The sequence below is a fragment of the Salmo trutta genome, chromosome 3 (assembly GCF_901001165.1).
Source record: "Salmo trutta chromosome 3, fSalTru1.1, whole genome shotgun sequence".
Lineage (NCBI taxonomy): Eukaryota > Metazoa > Chordata > Actinopteri > Salmoniformes > Salmonidae > Salmo > Salmo trutta.
The window spans coordinates 72,157,733-72,184,060 of record NC_042959.1 but is presented as its reverse complement, the minus strand read 5'-3'; the positions used below and the strand labels follow the sequence as shown (position 1 = coordinate 72,184,060).

General features: G+C 45.5%; 3 protein-coding genes across 8 annotated transcripts in view; 1 reads left to right on the top strand and 2 right to left on the bottom strand.

The window, feature by feature from the left end:
* Positions 1-145: 145 nt before the first annotated feature.
* On the top strand, positions 146-12,088 carry LOC115188059 (tumor necrosis factor receptor superfamily member 5). 2 transcript variants are annotated; one of them, XM_029747078.1, is made up of 8 exons: positions 146-633; positions 3,013-3,036; positions 6,134-6,280; positions 6,717-6,810; positions 6,981-7,057; positions 8,006-8,119; positions 10,789-10,926; positions 11,732-12,088. In XM_029747078.1, exons 1-8 carry the CDS (start codon positions 552-554, stop codon positions 11,911-11,913), a joined length of 858 nt encoding a protein of 285 aa, XP_029602938.1. In that variant the 5' UTR covers positions 146-551; the 3' UTR covers positions 11,914-12,088. The 2 variants fall into 2 exon arrangements, with proteins under 2 accessions (XP_029602938.1, XP_029602937.1); XM_029747077.1 differs by having other exon boundaries at positions 3,013-3,138.
* Positions 12,089-12,878: 790 nt separating this feature from the next.
* Positions 12,879-16,595, bottom strand: LOC115188191 (retinol-binding protein 1). The gene is made up of 4 exons (XM_029747087.1): positions 15,654-16,595; positions 14,961-15,145; positions 14,330-14,431; positions 12,879-13,317 (listed from the first exon to the last, which is right to left on the bottom strand). The coding sequence occupies exons 1-4, from the start codon at positions 15,727-15,729 to the stop codon at positions 13,264-13,266; spliced, it is 417 nt and encodes a 138-aa protein (XP_029602947.1). The 5' UTR covers positions 15,730-16,595; the 3' UTR covers positions 12,879-13,263.
* Positions 16,596-16,741: 146 nt separating this feature from the next.
* The window catches only part of LOC115187775 (tyrosine-protein phosphatase non-receptor type 6-like), a 35,491-nt gene continuing 25,904 nt past the window's right edge, over positions 16,742-26,328 (bottom strand). For all 5 annotated transcript variants that reach the window (XM_029746819.1, XM_029746827.1, XM_029746837.1 and 2 more), the window contains 4 exons: positions 26,202-26,269; positions 25,890-26,032; positions 25,395-25,459; positions 16,742-17,096 (listed from right to left, as the gene is read on the bottom strand). In XM_029746819.1, coding sequence (XP_029602679.1) covers positions 16,994-17,096; positions 25,395-25,459; positions 25,890-26,032; positions 26,202-26,269 — 379 coding nt within the window. In that variant the 3' untranslated portion in view covers positions 16,742-16,993. The remainder of the gene's footprint in view (positions 17,097-25,394; positions 25,460-25,889; positions 26,033-26,201; positions 26,270-26,328) is intronic.

The following is a 26,328-nucleotide window of genomic DNA, read 5'->3' as shown; positions in this document are numbered from 1 at the left end:
CCAAAAGCAGCCTCTAGAATCCTCCTCTCTACAGCTAGTTTACACGATCCAGAACAGTGCACCTCGTGCCAGAGAGGGAGGGCAGGAAGGAAAGGGGGGGAGAGAGAGAGAGAGAGAGAGAGAGAGAGAGAGAGAGAGAGAGAGAGAGAGAGAGAGAGAAGCACAGGGCAGATGAGGGGCATCAGGGCTTTCCGTTGTGGAGGGCAAGCGAGGGGGAAAGAGGTGGGTGAGAGAGGCGAGGAAGCAGCTCTATATTCTCACTGAGAGAACGAAGGAGACAGCAGAGGAGAAGACAAAGAGTGAGTGATACTTCAGCGGAAGAAAGAAGTAAAAGTCAGAAATAGTGATAGAGAACAAGAGAGAGCTAGAGACAGAGAGGCGGAGTGTGAAAGGATATACATTCAACCGAGACCAGTGGATCAACAACATTAATGGTGAAGAAGAATGTTTTACTTGAATAGTAACGATTTTACAGAGGAGAATTACTGAAAAACAAACTTTACGAGAGAGTCAACATTTTAACAAAGAGACTATCATCAAATGGACTAGAGATGACTGGATTGGAATGCAAAACTGAGGAATACCTTCATGATGCTTCTGGGGTGAAAAAGTGCTGTGAGCGTTGTCGTAAAGGTCAGTGACTACTGGTGTGTTTCTGTTGTCGTAAAGGTCAGTGACTACTGGTGTGTTTCTGTTGTCGTAAAGGTCAGTGACTACTGGTGTGTTTCTGTTGTCGTAAAGGTCAGTGACTACTGGTGTGTTTCTGTTGTCGTAAAGGTCAGTGACTACTGGTGTGTTTATGTTGTCGTAAAGATCAGTGACTACTGGTGTGTTTGTGTTGTCGTAAAGGTCAGTGACTACTGGTGTGTTTCTGTTGTCGTAAAGGTCAGTGACTACTGGTGTGTTTCTGTTGTCGTAAAGGTCAGTGACTACTGGCGTGTTTCTGTTGTCGTAAAGGTCAGTGACTATTGGTGTGTTTATGTTGTCGTAAAGGTCAGTGACTACTGGTGTGTTTCTGTTGTCGTAAAGGTCAGTGACTACTGGTGTGTTTGTGTTGTCGTAAAGGTCAGTGACTACTGGTGTGTTTCTGTTGTTCAGGTGGCTGTTGGAACAAGATGTCTGAAAGACCAGCGTTATACATGTGCCACACATACATATTATATGTATTAACTGTACATTGCTTTGTCTGCAACATGACCATATTATCAAATTATGAACTGCAGTATAGAGGGGAAAACAGCAGTCCCTTTATCTCTACAACATTACATGAACACCAGAGGAGGCTGCTGAGGGGAGGGCGGCTCATAATAATGGCTGGAACGTAGCGAAGGGAATGGCATCAAACACATGGAAACCATGTGTTTGATGTTGTTGATACCTTTCCACTGATTCCGCTCCAGCCATTACCACGTGCCTGTCCTCCCCAATTTCCGCTAGCGGAACGCCTAGCCAATATCCAATGGAACAGCGTGACGCGAAATACAAAACCTCAAAAATCCAATAATATCAATTTCTCAAACATACGACTATTTTACACCATCTTAAAGATACACTTCTCCTTAATCCAACCACATTGTCCGATTTCAAAAAGGCTTTACAGCAAAAGCAAAACATTAGATTATGTTAGGAGAGTACATAGCCACAAATAATCACACAGCCATTTTCCAAGCAAGGACATGTGTCAATAAAACCCAAAACACAGCTAAATGAAGCACTAACCTTTGACGATCTTCATCAGATGACACTCCTAGGACATTATGTTACCCAATACATGTATGTTTTGTTCAATCAAGTTCATATTTATATCCAAAAACAGCATTTTACATTGGCAAGTGATGTTCAGAAAATGTATTCCCACCAAAAACTTCCGGTGAATTTACAAAAATACTCATCATAAACGTTGACAAAATACATAACAATTATTTTAAGAATTATAGATACAGAAGTCCTTTATGCAACCGCTGCATAAACTCAGAATTAGTATTAGAACTATGCTCTTACCTTTGCTGATCTTCGTCAGAATGCACTCCCAGGACTGCTACTTCCACAATAAATTGTTTTTGTTCTAAATAATCCATAGTTATGTCCAAATACCTCCATTTTGTTCATGCGTTCAGGTCACTATCCAAAGGCTAACGCGCGAGCACAATTTGAGACACAAAAAGTCAAAATGTTCCATTACCGTACTTAGAAGCATGTCAAACGGTGTTTAAAATCAATTTTATGGTATTTTTTATGTAAAATTGCGATAATATTCCAACCGGACAATAGCGTATTCATTCAAGGAGAAAAAGAAAAAACAGTGAGCTCGCGGGACTGCGCATATCCAATCCCTTTGTTGCCAGGCAGACCACTCAGTAACTGAGCTCCTATACTCTGCCCAGTGACAGGAGAAGGCTCAAACCACTTTCTGAAGGCTTTAGACAGCCAATGGAAGCCTTAGAAAGTGCAACGTAACCCCACAGATACTGTAGTTTCAAAAGGAACTAGAAAGAAGAACTACAATTCTCAGATCCTCCACTTCCTCGTTGACTTTTTCTCAGGTTTTTGCCTGCCATATGAGTTTTGTTATACTCACAGACACCATTCAAACAGTTTTAGAAACTTCAGAGTGTTTTCTATCCAAATCTACTAATAATATGCATATTCTCGATTCTGGGCAAGAGTAGTAACCAGTTTAAATTGGGTACGTTTTTTCATCCGGCCGTGAAAATACTGCCCCCTATCCATATCAGGTTTTAAGATGCCACCAGCCTGCTGTGATGAACACGTTACTATGGACAGTATAGTACAGTCCCGTGTGGCTCAGTTTGTAGAGCATGTTGTTTGCAACGCCAGGGTTGTGGGTTCGATTCCCACGGGGGACCAGTATGGGGAAAAAAATTATGAAATGTATGCATTCACTACTGTAAGTCGCTCTGGATAAGAGTGTCTGCTAAATGACTAAAAAGTAAATGGGGGTATGGATGATCACATTTCTCTGTTATTCTCTCTTTCCCAACCTCACTCCAGGACAGTATGTTCGCACCGACTGTGGTAAGTCTACAAAAACAGAGTGTGAAACCTGTCAACATGAATACTACACTGCTGAATTAAACTCCTTGAAAAAATGTCTACCCTGTAGGCTCTGCTATTCCAGTAAGTCCCTCCTCCTTATTCTGACAGTTCTACTCATTGTTCTCCTGTCTCCTTAAAATCATTCATTTTTGATCCGACTCTCTCTCCCACCCCTGCTCTCTCTCTCTCTCCCACCCCTGCTCTCTCTCTCTCTCTCCCACCCCCTGCTCTCTCTCTCTCTCTCCCACCCCTGCTCTCTCTCTCCCACCCCTGCTCTCTCTCTCTCTCTCTCTCTCTGTCTCTCTCTCATTCTCTCTCTCTCTCTCTCTCTCTCTCTCTCTCATTCTCTCTCTCTCGCTCACTCTCTCCCCCACCCTTGCTCTCTCTCTCTCTCTCTCTCTGTCCTACCTCTGCTGTCTCTCTCCCACCCCTGCTCTCTCTCTCTCTCTCTCTCTCGCTCTCATTCTCTCTTTCTCTCTCATTCTCTCTCTCTCTCCCACCCCTGCTGTCTCTCTCCCACCCCTGCTCTCTCTCTCTCTCTCTCTCTCTCTCTCTCTCTCATTCTCTCTCTCTCATTCTCTCTCTCTCTCCCACCCCTGCTGTCTCTCTCCCACCCCTGCTCTCTCTCTCTCTCTCTCTCTCTCTCATTCTCTCTCTCTCATTCTCTCTCTCTCTCTCTCCCACTCCTGCTCTCTCTCTCCCACCCCTGCTCTCTCTCTCTCTTTCTCTGTCTCATTCTCTCTCTCTCTCTCTCTCTCCCCCACCCTTGCTCTCTCTCTCTCTCTCTCTCTCTCTCTCTCTCTCATTCTCTCTTTCTCTCGCTCGCTCCCCCGACCCTCCTCTCTTTCTCGCTCTATCACTTTCCATCCCCTCTCTCTATCCCATCTCTCTCCTCATCTTTCCATCCCCTCTCTCTATCCCCTCTCTCTATCCCACCTCTCTCCTCCTTTCCATCCCCTCTCTCTATCCCATATCTCTCCTCATCTTTCCATACCCTCTCTCTATCCCACCTCTCTCCTCCTTTCCATCCCCTCTCTCTATCCCATCTCTCTCCTCATCTTTCCATCCCCTCTCTCTATCCCATCTCTCTCCTCATCTTTCCATCCCCTCTCTCTATCTCACCTCTCTCCTCATCTTTCCATCCCCTCTCTCTATCCCACCTCTTTCCTCATCTTTCCATCCCCTCTCTCTATCCCACCTCACTCCTCATCTTTCCATCCCCTCTCTCTATCCCACCTCACTCCTCATCTTTCCATACCCTCTCTCTATCCCACCTCTCTCCTCATCTTTCCATCCCCTCTCTCTATCTCACCTCTCTCCTCCTTTCCATCCCCTCTCTCTATCCCAACTCTCTCCTCATCTTTCCATACCCTCTCTCTGTTCAATCTCTCTCCTCATCTTTCCATCCCCTCTCTCTATCTCACCTCTCTCCTCCTTTCCATCCCCTCTCTCTATCCCACCTCTCTCCTCATCTTTCCATACCCTCTCTCTATCCCACCTCTCTCCTTATCTTTCCATACCCTCTCTCTGTCCCATCTCTCTCCTCATCTTTCCATACCCTCTCTCTATCCCACCTCTCTCCTCATCTTTCCATCCCCTCTCTCTATCCCACCTCTCTCCTCCTTTCCATCCCCTCTCTCTATCCCACCTCTCTCCTCATCTTTCCATCCCCTCTCTCTATCTCACCTCTCTCCTCATCTTTCCATCCCCTCTCTCTATCCCACCTCTCTCCTCATCTTTCCATACCCTCTCTCTGTCCCATCTCTCTCCTCATCTTTCCATACCCTCTCTCTGTCCCATCTCTCTCCTCATCTTTCCATACCCTCTCTCTATCCCACCTCACTCCTCATCTTTCCATCCCCTCTCTCTATCCCACCTCACTCCTCATCTTTCCATACCCTCTCTCTATCCCACCTCTCTCCTCATCTTTCCATCCCCTCTCTCTATCTCACCTCTCTCCTCCTTTCCATCCCCTCTCTCTGTCCCACCTCTCTCCTCATCTTTCCATCCCCTCTCTCTATCCCACCTCTCTCCTCATCTTTCCATCCCCTCTCTCTATCCCATCTCTCTCCTCATCTTTCCATCCCCTCTCTCTATCCCACCTCTCTCCTCATCTTTCCATCCCCTCTCTCTATCCCACCTCTCTCCTCATCTTTCCATCCCCTCTCTCTATCCCACCTCTCTCCTCATCTTTCCATCCCCTCTCTCTATCCCACCTCTCTCCTCCTTTCCATCCCCTCTCTCTATCCCACCTCTCTCCTCCTTTCCATCCCCTCTCTCTATCCCACCTCTCTCCTCCTTTCCATCCCCTCTCTCTGTCCCATCTCTCTCCTCATCTTTCCATCCCCTCTCTCTATCCCACCTCTCTCCTCATCTTTCCATCCCTTCTCTCTATCCCATCTCTCTCCTCATCTTTCCATACCCTCTCTCTATCTCACCTCTCTCCTCATCTTTCCATCCCCTCTCTCTATCCCACCTCTCTCCTCATCTTTCCATCCCCTCTCTCTATCCCATCTCTCTCCTCATCTTTCCATACCCTCTCTCTATCCCACCTCTCTCCTCATCTTTCCATCCCCTCTCTCTATCCCACCTCTCTCCTCATCTTCCCATACCCTCTCTCTATCCCATCTCTCTCTTCATCTTTCCATACCCTCTCTCTATCCCATCTCTCTCCTCATCTTTCCATCCCCTCTCTCTATCCCACCTCTCTCCTCATCTTTCCATACCCTCTCTCTATCTCATCTCTCTCCTCATCTTTCCATACCCTCTCTCTATCCCACCTCTCTCCTCCTTTCCATCCTCTCTCTCTATCCCATCTCTCTCCTCATCTTTCCATCCCCTCTCTCTATCCCACCTCTCTCCTCATCTTTCCATCCCCTCTCTCTATCCCATCTCTCTCCTCATCTTTCCATACCCTCTCTCTATCCCACCTCTCTCCTCATCTTTCCATCCCCTCTCTCTATCCCACCTCTCTCCTCATCTTTCCATACCCTCTCTCTATCCCACCTCTCTCCTCATCTTTCCATCCCCTCTTTCTCTCCCTTCTCTTCTCTCCGTCTCTCTCTCCCTCTCTCAGGCAATAACCAGAGGGTTTTGAGGGAGTGTGAAGCCAGTAGTGACAGGCAATGTGTGTGTAAGACTGGTTTCTACTGTACAGACAATGGATGTGAACACTGTCGACCCGTGAAGCTGTGCCCTCTGGGTTCAGGGGTCGTGAATCAAGGTGAGAACTGCCTCCTCACCTCTACCCCCACAGGAAGTTGGTGGCACCTTAATTAGGGAGGACATGCTCGTGATAATGGCTGTAGCAGAATCAGTGGAATGATGGTTTGATGCCATTCCATTTGCTCCGTTCCAGACGTTATTAAGTGCCGTCCTCCCCTCAGCAGCCTCCTCACCTCTAAACCCTGTTCTAATATGACAGACCATTGCCTGAGTTGAGCTGATCATGAGTTGGAGATACTAAGGCTGGTATTGAAAAGACACCTGACAAGAAATCAGTCTGTAGTCTAATAAGATGCACTCAGGGTCAATGTTTAAACCACTGTGGGCCTTTGGCAGAACAAAACATCTTATTACTGTGCTTGTATAATCTGCTGGATGTGTGTACTTTACTTTGAGAAGCTGACATGTCTGATACCTGTTCCTAAACTCCCCAGCCACCCCCCAGAATGACACAGTCTGTGCCCCGTGCCGACCTGGGACCTATAACAGCGTCAACGATGCCATCACACACTGCCAATCACACACCAGGTCAGAACCCTTCACACAAAGCGGCTCTGATTTCTATCGAAAGTCAACTCAGTAGGTGCATTTGGTTGACACAAAACATTTGACATCTTTATACAATTGTGGGACAGTGGGGTTAACTGTGGAGTTAAACTCCTTTCTCTGTTTCACAATCCCTTTCTTTCCTCTCTCAGGTGTGGGGACCTAGGGAGGGAGGTGAAAAGTGCTGGGACTGAGACGACCGATGCTGTGTGTGGGGCCTTTATATCTCGTAGGTCTAATAGCATCTCCTTTTATTGAACAGTAGTATAGAATATATAGAAAACTAGATGGTATATATGGCATTTTACCAATATTTCTTCCACCTCCCCTCTTTCTCTCTTGACTGAATGCTTTATTGACATAAGTAATGTACATCTAATACTGTAAACAAGATTAGAGCACATTGCGTTCTCCCTCAGAAATGGTTCAGATAGAGCCTCATATATAGATTTGCTGGGTGTTAGGTTGTTTTGATTGATCTTATCTCTCTCTCCCTCTCTCTTTCTGTCCCTCTCTCCATCCCTCTCCCTCTCTCCCTCTCTGTCCCTCTCCCTCTCTATTTCTGTCGCTCTCTCTGTCCCTCTCCCTCTCTGTCTCTCTCTGTCTCTCTCTTTCTGTCCCTCTCTCTGTCCCTCTCCCTCTCTGTCTCTCTCTCCCTCTCTCTTTCTGTCCCTCTCTCTCTCAACCTCTCTCTTTCTGTCCCTCTCTCTGTCCCTCTCCCTCTCTGTCTCTCACTCGCTCTCTCTCTCTTTGTCCCTCTGTCTCTCTCCCTGTCCCTCTCTCTCTGTCCCTCTCTGTCTCTCTCCCTGTCCCTCTCCCTGTCCCTCTCTGTCTCCCTCCCTGTCCCTCTCCCTGTCCCTCTGTCTCTCTCCCTGTCCCTCTATCTCTCTCCCTGTTTCTCCCCGTCCCTCTCCCCGTCCCTCTCCCTGTCCCTCTCTGTCTCTCCCTGTCCCTCTGTTTCTCTCCCTGTCCCTCTCTCCGTCCCTCTCCCCATCCCTCTCCCTGTCCCTCTGTCTCTCTCCCTGTCCCTCTCTGTCTCTCCCCGTCCCTCTCCCTGTCCCTCTGTCTCTCTCAATGTCCCTCTCCCTGTCCCTCTGTCTCTCCCTGTCTCTCTCCCTGTCCCTCTCTGTCTCTCCCTGTCCCTCTCGCCCTGTCTCTCCCTGTCCCTCTCCCTCAGGGTGTCACTGGATACTACCTACCAGTCTGTGGGTGGGACTAGTGGTGACCTCACTCCTCATCATAATCTTGATCTGCATCTATTGGAGGGCCAAGCATCAATCATACATGCCAGGTGTGTATATCATCACTGCCAACGCCCAAATAGTGTGTGTTTGTGCCCTCATTGTGGATTTGATGTAAGCATTGGCTAGAGGGAGTTGCCACCATATTCCTTCATATTACAGGGACTCTCTCTTTGTACTGTAGAACAAGTTTTAGGTATTTACTAAGACATTACAATGAAATATTTTAATAATACTGAAAAATAGGGTTGTTGGTCAGGAGCGATGTAGGTGTGGCAGGGTAGGCTTCTTGGGCAGGCTCACGTGAGACCCCTTGTATGGGTACCTGGTAGGCCACCTCTTGGATGGGCTCAGGTAGGCCCCTTGGACGAGTGCAGGTTGGCTCCATGGACAGGTGCGGGTTGGCCCCATGGACAGGTGCGGGTTGGCCCCCATGGACAGATGCGGGTTGGCCCCTAGGATGAGCACGGGGTAGGCCGCCCCTAGACGGGCGCGGGATGGCTCCTTGGGTTAGCACAGGTTGGCCCCTTGGACGGGTGCGGGGTCATGGTGTAAACCTGTGACCAAGAAACAGGGCGTCAGGAAAGGTGGACACTCTTTATAGCACAGCAGGGTGTGGCTCCAAGGGGGGAGCGGAAGGAGACGCCACGGCAACAGCGTCGCTGAGGCTCCATTTCGGAAGTGTGTGACAACTCCAAAGCAACTGCCAGCTGATGCTTTGTGTCCAGTGCGGTTGGGAGTTAGGCGAGGGTCTTGGCTGGTCCACAGTGATGACATTACAGGTTCAGTAGATATGGGTAGCTGGGGGAAGGGGTGGTGTAGTGCTGGTCAGAGCACTGGAGCATCGCTCTGCCATTTCCCACAATGGCGCTTGTTTATGTTGGTAGCCCAAAGACGGGATGAATGGAGACAAGGTCATGCTGTAAGAGCCCGGTCCTGTTGATGGGTGACCAACCACTCCAACACTCCCTACAGTGACCCACCACACAGTCCTTCACGTGAGAAGGAAACGCTGTCTCTGCCGTGGGAGATGGAAATCTGCTGCAGTACACCCGGTAAACATCATCCAACTTAAAGGACCATGAAAAATAAGCTAAGGAACCTAGATAGGTCATTGGTTGGATAGATGTCACCAGGAGTACTCGCAAATGACAGAGACAGTGCCAAAGTTCACCTATTTATTGAGGACTTGTGGTTGGACATGGTGAAGTTGGATTTTTTGGGGGTTCTGCAACAAAGGAGAGACATCATGAGCAGGTTGCAGAACATACAAGGTGATAAGGATAAATCTATTAAACCAATACATCTGAAATAAGGAAATAGGAAACAAACTTAATCTTAAAAGACACAACTGGGGGGGGGGGATGGCTTGACAGGTTTTAAATACAAGCGAGTCAACAGGTGAAATCAACTTGCTTGATCAAGTCCACCTCAGCTGTATGCTACTCCACTCTGAGGGCTGTTGTACATACATCATTATAACCTATTAACAACTTGTTTGTTTCTTCGGGAGTCATTCAAAAAGCCCCACTCTAGGCCCCATTTGACAGTTAGGCCTACCAATTGTTAAGTAAATGCTCTTTTCGTTTCTCTGTGTGATTTCCCAGCCAGCAGATTTCAGATCATATACAGTAGATATTATCTGGTGACAGATGCAGAGGCAGTGAGAACTCCTAGTGTGTCTTTTCTCTCCTACACAGCGACAATATGCATCACATTGTAAAATTATTAGGTGTCAAGGTGCTAGACGTAATTTGGATTGAATAAAAGGAAACAAGGTCATTGCTTTTCACCGTCAGACGTAGGAACTCGCCACTTCCTCTAGAGATGAATCAGATCAAAGACAATATGAGTTATAGTGAAACTTGCATGCATTGCTCATGTTTATGCTCGATCAGGAGCTGAGTGCACAGCACATCAACCAATATGAGTCCAAGTGCAGCTAAAAGTCACAGGAGCTTATGTATTCACTGCCATAGTGCTGAACTTCGACAATATGGGACACTGTAGACACCACTGCTATTGGCTTCTGGTTATAACATTTATGTTTCAGCCTAATATCTCAAACAAACAGATGTTTGTTGAGAAACGACTGAGCATAAAATGGGAAGTTGAGAGAATATTGTAGACACACAGAGGATATCTGTGATCTCAAACTGATATCCCATTTTGGAAAATGTTGTTTGAAATGTTATTTCTAAAGGTTATTTGACAATGACATTTCAATCATATGTATATATATTTAATTCAAATCAAACTAAATGTAGGTTCCACCGAATAAATAACCAGTTAGACTAGCCTGTGAAGGTAGAAATAAGAACAACTGCCTCCAGATCAGTTATGAAACTATAGTAGGTATGAAACAAGCTTCTACTGTAGCTTCTTGAGTTTCTGAGACTTGGGGACAAAACCACATCCTGTTCTATGTTGAGCTTGACACGGTTGTTGGAAAACCACATCCTGTTCTATGTTGAGCTTGACACGGTTGTTGGAAAACCACATGACATGCTTCACAGCCAGCTAACTCATAGCAAGAAAGCGTTGTGTAAAGTACAGTGGCGTCACCGGTTGACACATTTCGTGACTGTCCTATTTGTCAATGCTTCACCAGTGGAGGTTGGACTTACCCACAATAACAAAAAGTCAGATAAGATACAAGTATATGAATGTTGATAGTGTTACTCAGTGATCTCATGTCTGTCTGCCTGTCTGTCTGTAGCCAACTCCAGTGGTCCTGGTATTCCTGTAGAGCCTGCACCTCCTTCCTTCACTCCAGCTGAGCTCAAGTTCCCCACCGAGTGCAACAGCCATTGGAGCCTGGACCAGAAAGCCACTGAGCCACTCTTCATCAACACAGGTGAAAGTCCCTCAGTGGTAGTTGGAATAGTTCACCACAATTACAAATGTACCTCCTCTAGTGCACAAGAAAGGAGGTATTCAGTACACCCAGAGAGTAGGTTGGGTTTGTTTACTGAGCTACAGGTTCGCATTAGCATCGTAGAGTGCAGAACAATATGAGTGATAGGACCCTGGGGACCATGGTTTAAGGGCTCGATTCAATCCATATCGCTGAGGTTCAGCGTTATAGAGCGATTGAAATTTAAAGGCAATGTTCCCCTAAACGCTGTATATGTCGGCTCAATTGGAAATTACCTTTCAATTTCAAGCACGTAATTCAGCGCCATAGCGCTGAACTCCGGCAATATGGATTAAATCGAGTGCAAGGTATCCACAAGATAAATGACATTTCACATTTTGATGAACTACCCCTTTAAATCATCTCCTGACAAATCGCATCACCAAAAACACATTGTTCCATGTGGAGTAGCTATATGTGATAAACCTTCATTAGTCTATATTACACCATATCCATCACTCATAGTAGTTCTGTAGCTTCCCAATGATCAATAATGTGATGGCTCTCCTCACTTAGAATGGATCAGATGTAATGTAATCTAAACTGAGGCTGCCCATATAATCGACCATCAGGATGAGCTTTGCAAGAGCCTAAATCAAATCATTAAAATACAGATGTATTGTTACCTCTATGGACACGATGAGATGGGGCCTGTGTAGTCTTCATGAATGATACATTCAGTGGTACGTGAGGTTGGAGGAGGGTTATTGTTGTGTGCTCATACTATTTCCATTGTGCATCCCAGCTGTTATTCAGGTAAACGGCTATACGTCAGACTGTGAAGTTGAGGCCGATGGCGCCACCATAACAATGACAACATCAGAGCTTTACAGCCAATCGGATCACAGTAATGGAATGAGATCAAATGACATCAGACCCTCCCGCTACCTATCAGAGCCACAGGAAGATGAGTGGCCAGGGACTTAATTCTGATTTTCAACTAAATCTTTTTTTTCTTATTACTTCTTTCAATGAACAAGACCTACATGGGAAAACAGCTGAGCAGATTCCTCCTTGAAAGTTCCTGGATACAATCCCTTTTTTTAAAAGTCTTATCTCTGCAATGTAAATATACTGAACTATAAACATCCAATGAACATTCTTTGTTTCTTAGGTCATTGAAAAAACTGTTGGGGAGGGTTTAAGTAAAGTGTAACCACTGAGGTCAAATGTCATCATAGCTTCTCTATTTTACATTTTTCTAAGGAACTTTCAAAGCCCCCGGCGGCTGGACTTTTCCTAATGAAGACGTGTTGTTGTCAGTAGCTTGATATGAACATCACTGTGGTGGAAAAGAGATTGATGAAGTAGATGTATATAGATAGATATTCATTTTAACATCACAGCATCTGTTCAATGATGTTTTAACCACAGCATTGAAAATTCTGTTAAAACAGTTGACGCTTTAGCAAAGTGCAGAATCTAAATGTAGACAACACCAGAGTGGACACCGATTAATTGTTTGTCGCCCCCTGTAGGATAGGAGTAGCAGCGGCTACCATACTTCAAACTGCTTTACCCTGCCCTCTAGTGTTATCAGCTAGCATTTACAGCTAAATGCAGGCCAACTGAAATCAGTTGCGGACTGCGTTCGCACAGGCAGCCCAAGTCTGATATTGTTTTCCATTGGTCTTTTGACCAATAACATCAGATTATTCCACATCAGATATTTTTCGGAGCTGATCGGATTGGTCAAAAGACCAATTCGTTTTAAAAAAAGATCAGAATTGGGCTGCCTGTGTAAACACAGTCCTTTAGGCACAGACCAAGGCTAAGCATACCTTCCCCAAACCTTCCCCAAATCCTAACCAATCGGAGTGAAAAACGCTGAACTGACTTTCGATCACAGCGTATACATAAATACACATTGAAGGGAAGAGTTAGAACATGGGTTCCATAAAGAGACAACATCTGTATTTATAGTGTGGAGCATCAGGTGGTATATTTGGACACAGAACAGCCACATACAAGACAAAAGGGAACATTCAATGGCATTGTGAACTATCGTAGTGCTATACGAGGAAATATATTGGGAATGTTTACACAATTCACCCTGCACTGTACCATGACAACATTCAAAACATACCATTGACAATCTTTCCCACAGTGAAATAGCACACTAATTAAAAATATCTTAAATGTTGTCCATTAAGTAATGGTTTTAAAACAATGATGATCATATTTTTAAAACTATGGCACTTATATACCAAGTCCTAGACTGTTTTCTAATGAGAATCATGATCGTTGAGTTGATGAACAAGATCCTTCCCAGTGGTTTCAGTCTGCCTTCTTGAAAAGTTGCCTGGCGACCACATCTCCAACTCTCATCTCCTAGAGGGCAAAAAAAGGACGGTTTGAGAAGAGGGTGGAGAAAGAGAAAAGAGGGAGGAGTTTGGGTGGGTGTGTGTGACAGAGTGAGTGAGTGCGTGCGTGGGTGCGAAAAGATCATTAATGGTCTCAGTCACAAAAACGCTGTGCTCTTTTCTCTCCGGACTCTGTAATCCTATCGCTCCTATCTCCTCTTCCTCTCCCCTTCCTTATCTCCACCCCCCACACATGTACTTCCCCGCTCTCAATCCCACTCCCCCTCGCGCCCCTCCCTCCCCCTCTTCTTGTGTTACTCACCAAATCCACCCTTTACTGCCTGATCCCCAGTGGTATTTATTTTCGGATTTGAACAAAATATCAATGAGGTATTGTTTTCTATTAGAAGCATTTGGGAGCTGTTTAATAAAACAATGCTGATTGTTTGAAATCGTAATCAGCATTTGCATGTAATCACAAGCAAAAACAGATTGCCCAACTAAAGTCCATCTGAAGCACAGGCCTAAACAGAAGCTTGTGATTCTCCTCCCAATCCCTTCACTATGAAGAGTCTTGTTGAAGTCTGTATTTAGCTCATTAAAATGGTAACAAACAATAACCTTTCCTTATTCTTCCTGTTCCTGCCCATTCCTTCACCCTGAAGACTCTTAAGTGTTTTCCTCTGTTTCTTTCTCCTTCTTCGGGCCCCACACATTTCTTTCCCATGAACAGGCAACAAATAAGGAGGATTGAGGGCCATACACCCCCTCTTTTTTTTAGAAGGACCTCATTTGTTCTCACACAAACACACACACGGACACGTGCACACATACAACGTAGGCAGTGAATAACTTCCATTACCAAATCTGATTTGCATATCCCCCACTTTCAAAATGGTATATCAATCCCAGCATCTTCTTTCCTCCCAAATCTTTCCTGCTTTCCTCCCTTTCTCTGGCCTTGTGTTCACCTCTATTCCTATTCCCTTCCAATCTTTATCCCTCTCTGTTAATCCCTCCCTCCCTCCCTCCATTCTCACCAGGTGTAGCTTGTCTCCCTCCAGCCAGTGTGTCCATCCTCTTCCCTCCTTCTCTCCTCTCTGAACACACACCAGCTTATCACCCTCCCAGTCCACTGTGGTCTAAAAACAGAGAAAAACTGAGTTAACACACCCTAGCTTATCACCCACCCAGCCCACTGTGGTCTAGAAACAGGGTTAACACACACCACACACACACACACACACACACACACACACACACACACACACAGTGGTCTGCAAAAACATGAAAGCGCGCACACACACACACACAACCACTGCCTTGTACCACTATCAGTTTGGCGCGGTCTGAAAACAAGCAACAGGGGGTGGTCATGACAGGAAAACAACAGGAGGTACACACACACCCCCCCCCACACACACACACACACACACGGCAAATAGTATATTCACCCAAACAAAGCAAAGTCGTATGACAAGTACACCTATATGAAGTCAATTAGAGAGAAGTTGTACAAGTCTGAACAAGTAATGAAACAGACAAACATAAGGGAAAACATCACCAGATAACAGAAATCCATTTAGCCAGTGTCTTTACAAACAGCACATGATGAGGAACAGAGACCACCCACCCACCCACCCATACACGCAGAACTGTAAACACACACACCTGACAGACTCGTCCATCCACAGGTCCCAGGTCCTCGGTGAAGACCTGACCCAGTTTGAAATCCATATCAAAGTCCTTAAAGGTGGTGAGTGTGCGGATCTTCATACTGCCCGTGGCCGGGTCATGGACTATCTGTTTAGTGGGCTTCAACATACACACTATCTTCCGCAGGGCAAAATTAATATCTGATGGAGAGAGGGAGAGAATTAATCAACCAAACATAACACCTTGCCATTCTAGTAATGAGGTAGTGAATCTGAGGCAACATCTCTGACCTACAGCTGTGTCTGTCCTTTTACATCTCATGTTAATGTTTCCAGATATCACACACCCACAGACAGAGACACACACACACACCCCTGTCTGTGTCCAGGGTCATTTACAGGCTAAGGCGCCATGATGATCTATCACTCAGCTCTGGGAATAGAGATGGCAAGCCTTTGGATGAGTCACTACCCCTAACATTCATCTCAAAGCAGCAGGCAAACAAAGGAAAAAAATGTTAAGTTCAGTAAAATAGAATGAATGAATCGTGTTAAATGAAAGGAGGCAAGTTGCAGAGGCACAGTAAGCTCTTAACACGTGTCATTTTACATATTACAACTACACGAATTGGACACTTTTTAACAATGACGCATTTGTAGGTAATATATGTGCTAACAGACAAAGACATTACGATTCATATGATCTTACCCAAAGCTGCGAGGTAGTTCTCGAAGTTATCTTGAGACACCATGTGAAAGGTTCCTGTGTAATTTGGTTTAGACATCTTTTAGCCTTTCGTTTTGCAGAGGAACTCAACAAAGAAAACTGTAACCTAGAGTATTGCCTCTTCTCTACAGATATTCTCTTTCTCTGCTCTTTTCACTGCTCTCACCACTACCGCATTGTTTGATATTAATCACACTTATGCAACCAGTGAGCTAACCTTCTGTCTGCTAGTGTCAGTCAGAAGGTATGCGGCTTTACGCAAAACTGCAACTCGATAAAGGAATGAGCTGCTGGAATGTTTTAGAGCGGCGGTCGTATCCACAATGACTGTCCTCTGCTCTCTTCACTCCTTCAATTCCCGGGTATCGATTCCCTGATGCAAACGTTGCACAACCCTTTTAAATTCCCTATTCGCTCCCTCTGCTCTCCCACGGAAAGCGTAAACTCCTCCCTACGGAGCTTTATGCAAACCGCTTTTGTTCCACTAATCCTCTTCCTAAACTGGGAACTGGGTAGTTCTGTGCCCTTTCCGCGTTAATTAAACGGTATTCTCTCCATCTCTCTATTCACAATTGCTTTATTGGCATGGGAAACATATGCTTACATTGCCAAAACATGTGAAAAACATGTGTTTCACAAAAGTGAAATAAGCAATCAGAAATGAACAGTAAACATTACACACACAAAAGTGTAAAGTTTCTCTCGCTCTCCTTCACTATCGCTGTTTGGAGAGCAGACTTTGTTCTGTACCACATGCGGAGAAGAGGGAGAGGGAGGCGGGGGGAAAGTTCATTCATCTCGCTCAATGTTTTCCTCTCACTCGGGGCAGTCACTGCGGGTCGTCGGAGACTCTGGGGGAGGCCAGTGACGTTGCCAATGTTAGTCTATAAACATAGTAGCTCATTATAGAGATATGTCTTATCTAAAACTTTCATTGGAATGACAGAGTGGCTGTGTGTCCCCGCTGTGCTTGATCCCGTGGTCATGGCATTTTATTTTATTAATTGCAGAATATTCTATAGGCTTTGCATAAATGGATACAATACACTTGTGATGAAGAAAGAAATGAATGTATATTACTCTGTGCCTTTATTGTCAGCAAAAATGTAAACCATTACCATTTGCATGGGTGCAGAATGGTTCCATGGTGCAGGAGCCCAGCACCCAAATCTATCAGTACTTTGCTTTATAATCTTAATTATATCACAGACATCAACTTTATCACTTGATATTAAAAAAATAACCACTAAGATAAATCTTTTAAAATAAAAAGTTAATATCAAATTCAATATTAAATCATCAGGACACAGCTCTCTCATCCTCTATCTTTTTCTCACGGAGCCACTCTTCTTCTCCTCTGACTTCTGCTTCTTCACATCTTTCTTTCCTTTGGCTAGGTTTTCATACAATTCCTGTTCCTTGTTTCTAAAAGAGAGACAGTACAAGAGAGAGGACATAATGTTAGAAACCCACAGGTTCAAATAGCTGAGAGATAACAATGTAGGCTTCTTTGTGTGTAAGAAAAGGAGCACTCTTTAGATCTTCAGTTAGTAGTAGCCTACCAAACAGTACCATGACCCTACCAAACAGTACCCTGACCCTACCAAACAGTACCATGACCCTACCAAACAGTACCCTGACCCTACCAAACAGTACCCTGACCCTACCAAACAGTACCCTGACCCTACCCTGACCCTACCAAACAGTACCATGACCCTACCAAACAGTACCATGACCCTACCAAACAGTACCATGACCCTACCAAACAGTACCCTGACCCTACCAAACAGTACCCTGACCCTACCAAACAGTACCCTGACCCTACCAAACAGTACCCTGACCCTACCAAACAGTAACCTGACCCTACCAAACAGTACCCTGACCCTACCAAACAGTACCCTGACCCTACCAAACAGTACCCTGACCCTACCCTGACCCTACCAAACAGTACCCTGACCCTACCAAACAGTACCCTGACCCTACCAAACAGCACCCTGACCCTACCAAACACTACCCTGACCCTACCAAACAGTACCCTTACCCTACCAAACAGTACCCTGACCCTACCAAACAGTACCCTGACCCTACCAAACAGTACCCTGACCCTACCAAACAGTACCCTGACCCTACCAAACAGTAACCTGACCCTACCAAACAGTACCCTTACCCTACCAAACAGTACCCTGACCCTACCAAACAGTACCCTGACCCTACCAAACAGTAACCTGACCCTACCAAACAGTACCCTTACCCTACCAAACAGTACCCTGACCCTACCAAACAGTACCCTGACCCTACCAAACAGTACCCTGACCCTACCCTGACCCTACCAAACAGTACCCTGACCCTACCAAACAGTACCCTGACCCTACCAAACAGCACCCTGACCCTACCAAACAGTACCCTGACCCTACCAAACAGTACCCTTACCTTACCAAACAGTACCCTGACCCTACCAAACAGTACCCTGACCCTACCAAACAGTACCCTGACCCTACCCTGACCCTACCAAACAGTACCCTGACCCTACCAAACAGTACCCTGACCCTACCAAACAGCACCCTGACCCCACCAAACAGTACCCTGACCCTACCAAACAGTACCCTGACCCTACCAAACAGTACCCTGACCCTACCAAACAGTACCCTGACGCTACCAAACAGCACCCTGACCCTACCAAACAGCACCCTGACCCTACCAAACAGTACCCTGACCCTACCAAACAGTACCCTGACCCTACCAAAGAGTACCCTGACCCTACCAAACACTACCCTGACCCTACCAAACAGTACCCTGACCATACCAAACACTACCCTGACAGTACCCTGACCCTACCAAACACTACCCTGACAGTACCCTGACTCTACCAAACAGTACCCTGACCCTACCCTCACCCTACCAAACAGTACCCTGACCCTACCCAACAGTACCCTGAAAGTACCCTGACCATACCAAACACTACCATGACAGTACCCTGACCCTACCAAACAGTACCCTGAAAGTACCCTGACCATACCAAACAGTACCCTGACAGTACCCTCACCCTATCAAACACTACCCTGACAGTACCCTGACACTACCAAACAGTACCCTGAGCATACCAAACACTACCCTGACAGTACCCTGATGGTATCCTGACAGTACCTGACCGTACCAAACACTACCCTGACACTATCCTGACTGTACCAAACACTACCCTGACTGTTCCAAACACTACCCTGACACTACCCTAACACTACCCTGACAGTACCCTGACCGTACCAAACACTACCCTGACAGTATCCTGACAGTACCCTGACTGTACCAAACACTACCCTGACACTATCCTGACTGTACCAAACACTACCCTGAAACTACCCTAACACTACCCTGACAGTACCCTGACCGTACCAAACACTACCCTGACAGTATCCTGACAGTACCCTGACCGTACCAAACACTACCCTGACAGTACCCTGACCCTACCAAACACTACCCTGACCATACCAAACACTACCCTGACACTACACTGACCGTACCAAACACTATCCTGACAGTACCCTGACCGTACCAAACACTACCCTGACACCACCCTGAATGTACCAAACACTACCCTGACACAATCCTGACACTACCCTGACCGTACCAAACACTACCCTGACCATACCAAACACTACCCTGACAGTACCCTGACCTTACCAAACACTACCCTAACAGTACCTTGGCCATACCAAACACAACCCTGACAGTACCCTGACCCTACCAAACACTACCTTGACCGTAGCAAACACTACTCTGACACTACTCTGACCGTACCAAACACTACCCTGACACAACCCTGACACTACCCTGACCGTACCAAACACTACCCTGGCCATACCAAATACTACCCTGACAGTACCCTGACCCTAAACACTTCCCTGACAGTACCCTGACAGTACCTTGACCCTACCAAACACTACCCTGACAGTACCCAGACAGTACCCTGACCCTACCAAACAGTACCCTGACACTACCCTGACAGTACCCTGACCCTACCAAACAGTACCCTGACAGTACCCTGACAGGTTAACAATACAAGGATAGTTCGCAAATGTACAACAGGTAAAAACAGGTATGGTCTAGCTTCGGAGATAAACACTCAGAAGTGGTGACAGTGACACATTTCATACTGTACATAGCCAGCTCAGAGCTCTCCGGTGAACTCTGGATTGTGAGCTTACCCACACCACACTGGATTGTGAGTTTACCTACATGTTTGAGTGGCCGTGGCCTTGGCCAGGCGGGCACTAGAGGCCAGCGGTGAAGCCATTCTACTGTACTGTAATTACATAAATGGATGAACCAATCAACAGTTTTTCCAAAACAAATTAGTGCACTGAGCTACCCGTGTCAAGCCAGTGCCAGACTCACACTGTGGTGTATTATACTGTACAAGAGACAGGTTACACTGTGGTGTATTATACTGTACTAGAGACGGGTTACACTGTGGTGTATTATACTGTACAAGAGACAGGTTACACTGTGGTGTATTATACTGTACAAGAGACAGGGGTTACACTGTGGTGTATTATACTGTACTAGAGACAGGGGTTACACTGTGGTGTATTATACTGTACTAGAGACGGGTTACACTGTGGTGTATTATACTGTACAAGAGACAGGTTACACTGTGGTGTATTATACTGTACAAGAGACAGGTTACACTGTGGTGTATTATACTGTACTAGAGACGGGTTACACTGTGGTGTATTATACTGTACAAGAGACAGGTTACACTGTGGTGTATTATACTGTACAAGAGACAGGTTACACTGTGGTGTATTATACTGTACTAGAGACGGGTTACACTGTGGTGTATTATACTGTACAAGAGACAGTGGTTACACTGTGGTGTATTATACTGTACTAGAGACAGGTTACACTGTGGTGTATTATACTGTACTAGAGACACTGTGGTGTACTATACTGTACTAGAGACAGGGGTTACACTGTGGTGTATTATACTGTACTAGAGACACTGTGGTGTATTATACTGTACTAGAGACAGGGGTTACACTGTGGTGTATTATACTGTACTAGAGACAGGTTACACTGTGGTGTACTACACTGTACTAGAGACAGGGGTTACACTGTGGTGTATTATACTGTACTAGAGACAGGGGTTACACTGTGGTGTATTATACTGTACTAGAGACACTGTGATGTATTATACTGTACTAGAGACAGGGGTTACACTGTGGTGTATTATACTGTACTAGAGACAGTGGTTACAACGTGGTGTATTATACTGTACTAGAGACAGTGGTTACACTGTGGTGTACTACACTGTACTAGAGACAGGTGTTACACTGTGGTGTACTATACTGTACTAGAGACAGGTGTTACACTGTGGTGTATTATACTGTACTAGAGACAGGGGTTACAGTGTGGTGTATTATACTGTACTAGAGACAGGGGTTACACTGTGGTGTACTATACTGTACTAGAGACAGGGGTTACACTGTGGTGTGCCATACTGTACTAAAGACACTGTGGTGTACTATACTGTACTAGAGACAGGGGTTACACTGTGGTGTATTATACTGCACTAAAGACAAAGTGGTGTACTATACTGTACTAGAGACAGGTGTTACACTGTGGTGTACTATACTGTACAAGAGACAGGGGTTACACTGTGGTGTACTATACTGTACTAGAGACAGGGGTTACACTGTGGTGTACTACACTGTACTAGAGACAGGGGTTACACTGTGGTGTACTATACTGTGCTAAAGACACTGTGGTGTATTATACTGTACAAGAGACAGGGGTTACACTATGGTGTACTATACTGTACTAGAGAGTGGTTACACTGTGGTGTACCATACTGTACTAGAGACAGTGGTTACACTGTGGTGTACTATACTGTACTAGAGACAGGGGTTACACTGTGGTGTATTATACTGTACTAGAGACAGGTGTTACATTGTGGTGTATTATACTGTACTAGAGACAGGGGTTACACTGTGGTGTACCATACTGTACAAGAGACAGGGGTTACACTGTGGTGTATTATACTGTACTAGAGACAGGGGTTACACTGTGGTGTATTATACTGTACTAGAGACAGGGGTTACACTGTGGTGTATTATACTGTACTAGAGACAGGGGTTACACTGTGGTGTATTATACTGTACTAGAGACAGGGGTTACACTGTGGTGTACTATACTGTACTAGAGACAGGGGTTACACTGTGGGGTATTATACTGTACTAGAGACAGGGGTTACACTGTGGTGTACTATACTGTACTAGAGACAGGGGTTACACTGTGGTGTATTATACTGTACTAGAGACAGGGGTTACACTGTGGTGTATTATACTGTACTAGAGACAGGTTACACTGTGGTGTATTATACTGTACTAGAGACAGGGGTTACACTGTGGTGTATTATACTGTACAAGAGACAGGTGTTACACTGTGGTGTATTATACTGTACTAGAGACATTGTGGTGTATTATACTGTACTAGAGACAGGTGTTACACTGTGGTGTATTATACTGTACTAGAGACAGGAGTTACACTGTAGTGTATTATACTGTACTAGAGACAGGGGTTACACTGTGGTGTATTATACTGTACTAGAGACAGTGGTTACACTGTGGTGTATTATACTGTACTAGAGACAGGGCTTACACTGGTGTATTATACTGTACTAGAGACAGGGGTTACACTGTGGTGTATTATACTGTACTAGAGACAGGTGTTACACTGTGGTGTATTATACTGTACTAGAGACACAGTGGTGTACTATACTGTACTAGAGACAGGTGTTACACTGTGGTGTATTATACTGTACTAGAGACAGGGGTTACACTGTGGTGTACTATACTGTACTAGAGACAGGGGTTACACTGTGGTGTATTATACTGTACTAGAGACAGGGGTTACACTGTGGTGTATTATACTGTACTAGAGACAGGGGTTACACTGTGGTGTATTATACTGTACTAGAGACAGGGGTTACACTGTGGTGTATTATACTGTACTAGAGACACTGTGGTGTATTATACTGTACTAGAGACAGGGGTTACACTGTGGTGTATTATACTGTACTAGAGACAGGTGTTACACTGTGGTGTATTATACTGTACTAGAGACACAGGGGTGTACTATACTGTACTAGAGACAGGTGTTACACTGTGGTGTATTATACTGTACTAGAGACAGGGGTTACACTGTGGTGTATTATACTGTACTAGAGACACTGTGGTGTATTATACTGTACTAGAGACAGTTGTTACACTGTGGTGTACTATACTGTACTAGAGACAGGTGTTACACTGTGGTGTACTATACTGTACTAGAGACAGTTTTTACACTGTGGGGTATTATCCTGTACAAGAGACAGGGGTTACACTGTGGTGTACTATACTGTACTAGAGACAGGGGTTACACTGTGGTGTACTATACTGTACTAGAGACAGGTGTTATACTGTGGTGTACTATACTGTACTAGAGACAGGGGTTTGGTTATACATGAGGTGGGTGCCTCGGGGGCTCTTTCATTACTCGGGCCCAGAGTCTTTCCTGACCATGTCATCTGTCCAGGAAGAACTCTGATCCCTATAGCCGGCTGTATAACCAGGGTGATCCCTACAGCCAGCTGTATAACCAGGGTGATCCCTATAGCTTGCTGTATAACCAGGGTGATCCCTACAGCCAGCTGTATAACCAGGGTGAACCATGCTGTATAAACTGACGTGATCCCTATAGCCAGCTGTATAACCAGGATTATCCCTATAGCCAGCTGTATAACCAGGGTGATCCCTATAGCCAGCTGTATAACCAGGGACGATCCCTATAGCCAGCTGTATAACCAGGATGATTCCTATAGCCAGCTGTATAACCAGGGTGATCCCTACAGCCAGCTGTATAACCAGGGTGATCCCTATAGCTTGCTGTATAACCTGGGTGATCCCTACAGCCAGCTGTATAACCAGGGTGAACCGTGCTGTATAAACTGACGTGATCCCTATAGCCAGCTGTATAACCAGGGTGAACCATGCTGTATAACCAGGGTGATCCCTATAGCCAGCTGTATAACCAGGGTGATCCCTATAGCCAGCTGTATAACCAGGATGATCCCTATAGCCAACTGTATAACCAGGATGATCCCTATAGCCAGCTGTATAACCAGGGACGAACCCTATAGCCAGCTGTATAACCAGGATGATTCCTATAGCCAGCTGTATAACCAGGGTGAACCGTGCTGTATAACCAGGGTGATCCCTATAGCCAGCTGTATAACCAGGGACGATCCCTATAGCCAGCTGTATAACCAGGATGATTCCTATAGTCAGCTGTATAACCTGGGTGAACCGTGCTGTATAACCAGGGTGATCCCTATAGCCAGCTGTATAACCAGGGTGAACCATGCTGTATAACCAGGACGATTCCTATAGCCAGCTGTATAACCAGGGTGAACCGTGCTGCATAACCAGGATGGTTCCTATAGCCAGCTGTATAACCAGGGTGAACCGTGCTGTATAACCAGGGTAATCCCTATAGCCTGCTGTATAACCAGGGTGATCCCTATAGCCAGCTGTATAACCAGGATGATTCCTATAGCCAGCTGTATAACCAGGGTGAACCGTGCTGTATAACCAGGGTGAACCCTATAGCCAGCTGTATAACCAGGGAGAACCATGCTGTATAACCAGGATGATTCCTATAGCCAGCTGTATAACCAGGGCGAACCGTGCTGTATAACCAGGGTGATCCCTATAGCCAGCTGTATAACCAGGGTGAACCGTGCTGTATAACCAGGATGATTCCTATAGCCAGCTGTATAACCAGGGTGAACCCTATAGCCAGCTGTATAACCAGGATGATTCCTATAGCCAGCTGTATAACCAGGGTGAACCGTGCTGTATAACCAGGGTGATCCCTATAGCCTGCTGTATAATCAGGGTCCAAAGTGTTTCCTGGTCAAGAAGAACCCGTGTCCCTACATTCTCATAGCAGTTAAAAACACTGCTAACATTGTCTTAACTGTTTTTAGGGCATCCCTGGGAATCAGTGTAATTCAAACCCTGACAAGAGAATGGGCTGGTTGATCAAGTGGAAGTTTACAGAGTTTGGTCAGTCCGGACGATCCAAACAGGTCAAGTGATTCTTCCTCTCCTTTGTTGTCCAGTTCAGTTTTTTCTAATTGGTCCATTATTTCCAGAGCGAGAGAGTACAGTAGGGCTACCTAGCCAAATGTATCGCCTCCAAAGGTTACACAAACGTGCCCAATCAGCTAAATTGGACAACAGAAGGATGGAGAGACACGGGAGACGACGAAAAACAATGGTCCCATTTTCAATATGGCTTATAGGAGCTAGGCTCATTAGGAGACAAAGCTGAGAAAGTCCACATTCACTCCTCTCTCTCTTTCATCTCTCTCTACCTAACCTCCCCTCTCTCTCTCTCTCTCTCTCTCTTCCGTCTCTCTCTACCGAACCTCTCTCTCTTTTCCATCTCTCTCTACCTAACCTCTCTCTCTCTCTTCCGTCTCTCTCTACCTAACTCTCTCTCTGTGTGTCTCTCACTCTCTCTCTTCCGTGTCTCTCTACCTAACCTCCTCTCTCTATGTGTGTGTCTCTCACTCTGTGTAGCCTGCGCCAGAGAACTTTGACCCAATGTGGTTTTGAGGAGAGATGGGAATATGCACGGACTCCAATGGCATGTGCACAGAAACACCCTGTACAAACTCACTTGGAGACCTTGCGGCTGGCAGGCTGGTGTTTGAACTGCAAATTTCCATACTCTGTCTCAGCTCCCTAGAAAGGGGAGAAGAGGACAGCGAGTGTTAGACATGATGGGTGGTATAAGGTGAGTCAATGTGCAGAGTTAAGTCATAGTCTTATTATGAATTTCCCAGAAATCTAGCAATTTCCATGAACAATTTCAACCTCTCTCTGTCAATGTTCATATTTTACAAAGCAGTCTATGATAAGATCTCTGTCTGGAGGACAGAAGAACATGCACAACAACAGTGTAAAGTATATCTTGACACAGATCCCTCTGTCAGCTGATAGCTGAGTCTCTCTCTGCTGTCTTGTTGTTGTTATTTTCTGGAATGTTGTTTTTCAACACAGTTTGTCAATAGACATATACTGTAGCCAGTGCACTTGGGAGAGGAGAACAATATATATTTGATTCCATATTACCCATATTCCTCTCTCCCTTCTATTGCAACCTCTCCCTCACCTTGTTGTAGGTCTTGGAGGCCTCTATGTACTCAGAGACGGCCAGGTAGATGAACTTGTACTGGGCCTCAGTCTGCACCATGCCTGACCGCTGATCTCGCACCATCTGGATGCTCTTCTGGATGTCTATGTCACAGTCCAGACCTGTGGATAACCAGGAAGTTAGAATCACAATCAACAACAAAAACACTGTCATGCTACAGTGATGACAGGCATTACAAGGATCATGGAACAAAAGAGCCATAATAAGATACAGTATAAAATCATGAAGATCTGAAGAAATGTGGGAACTTTGGTAATGAAAGAGACTCACCTTTAGTGTCAATGGTCTCGATGATCATGTCGATCACCACAATGGTGCCAGTTCGGCCTATTCCAGCACTACACAGAAACACAACACAAACAGAGTGGTTGTAAGGACAACTGGCAGTACAGTACAA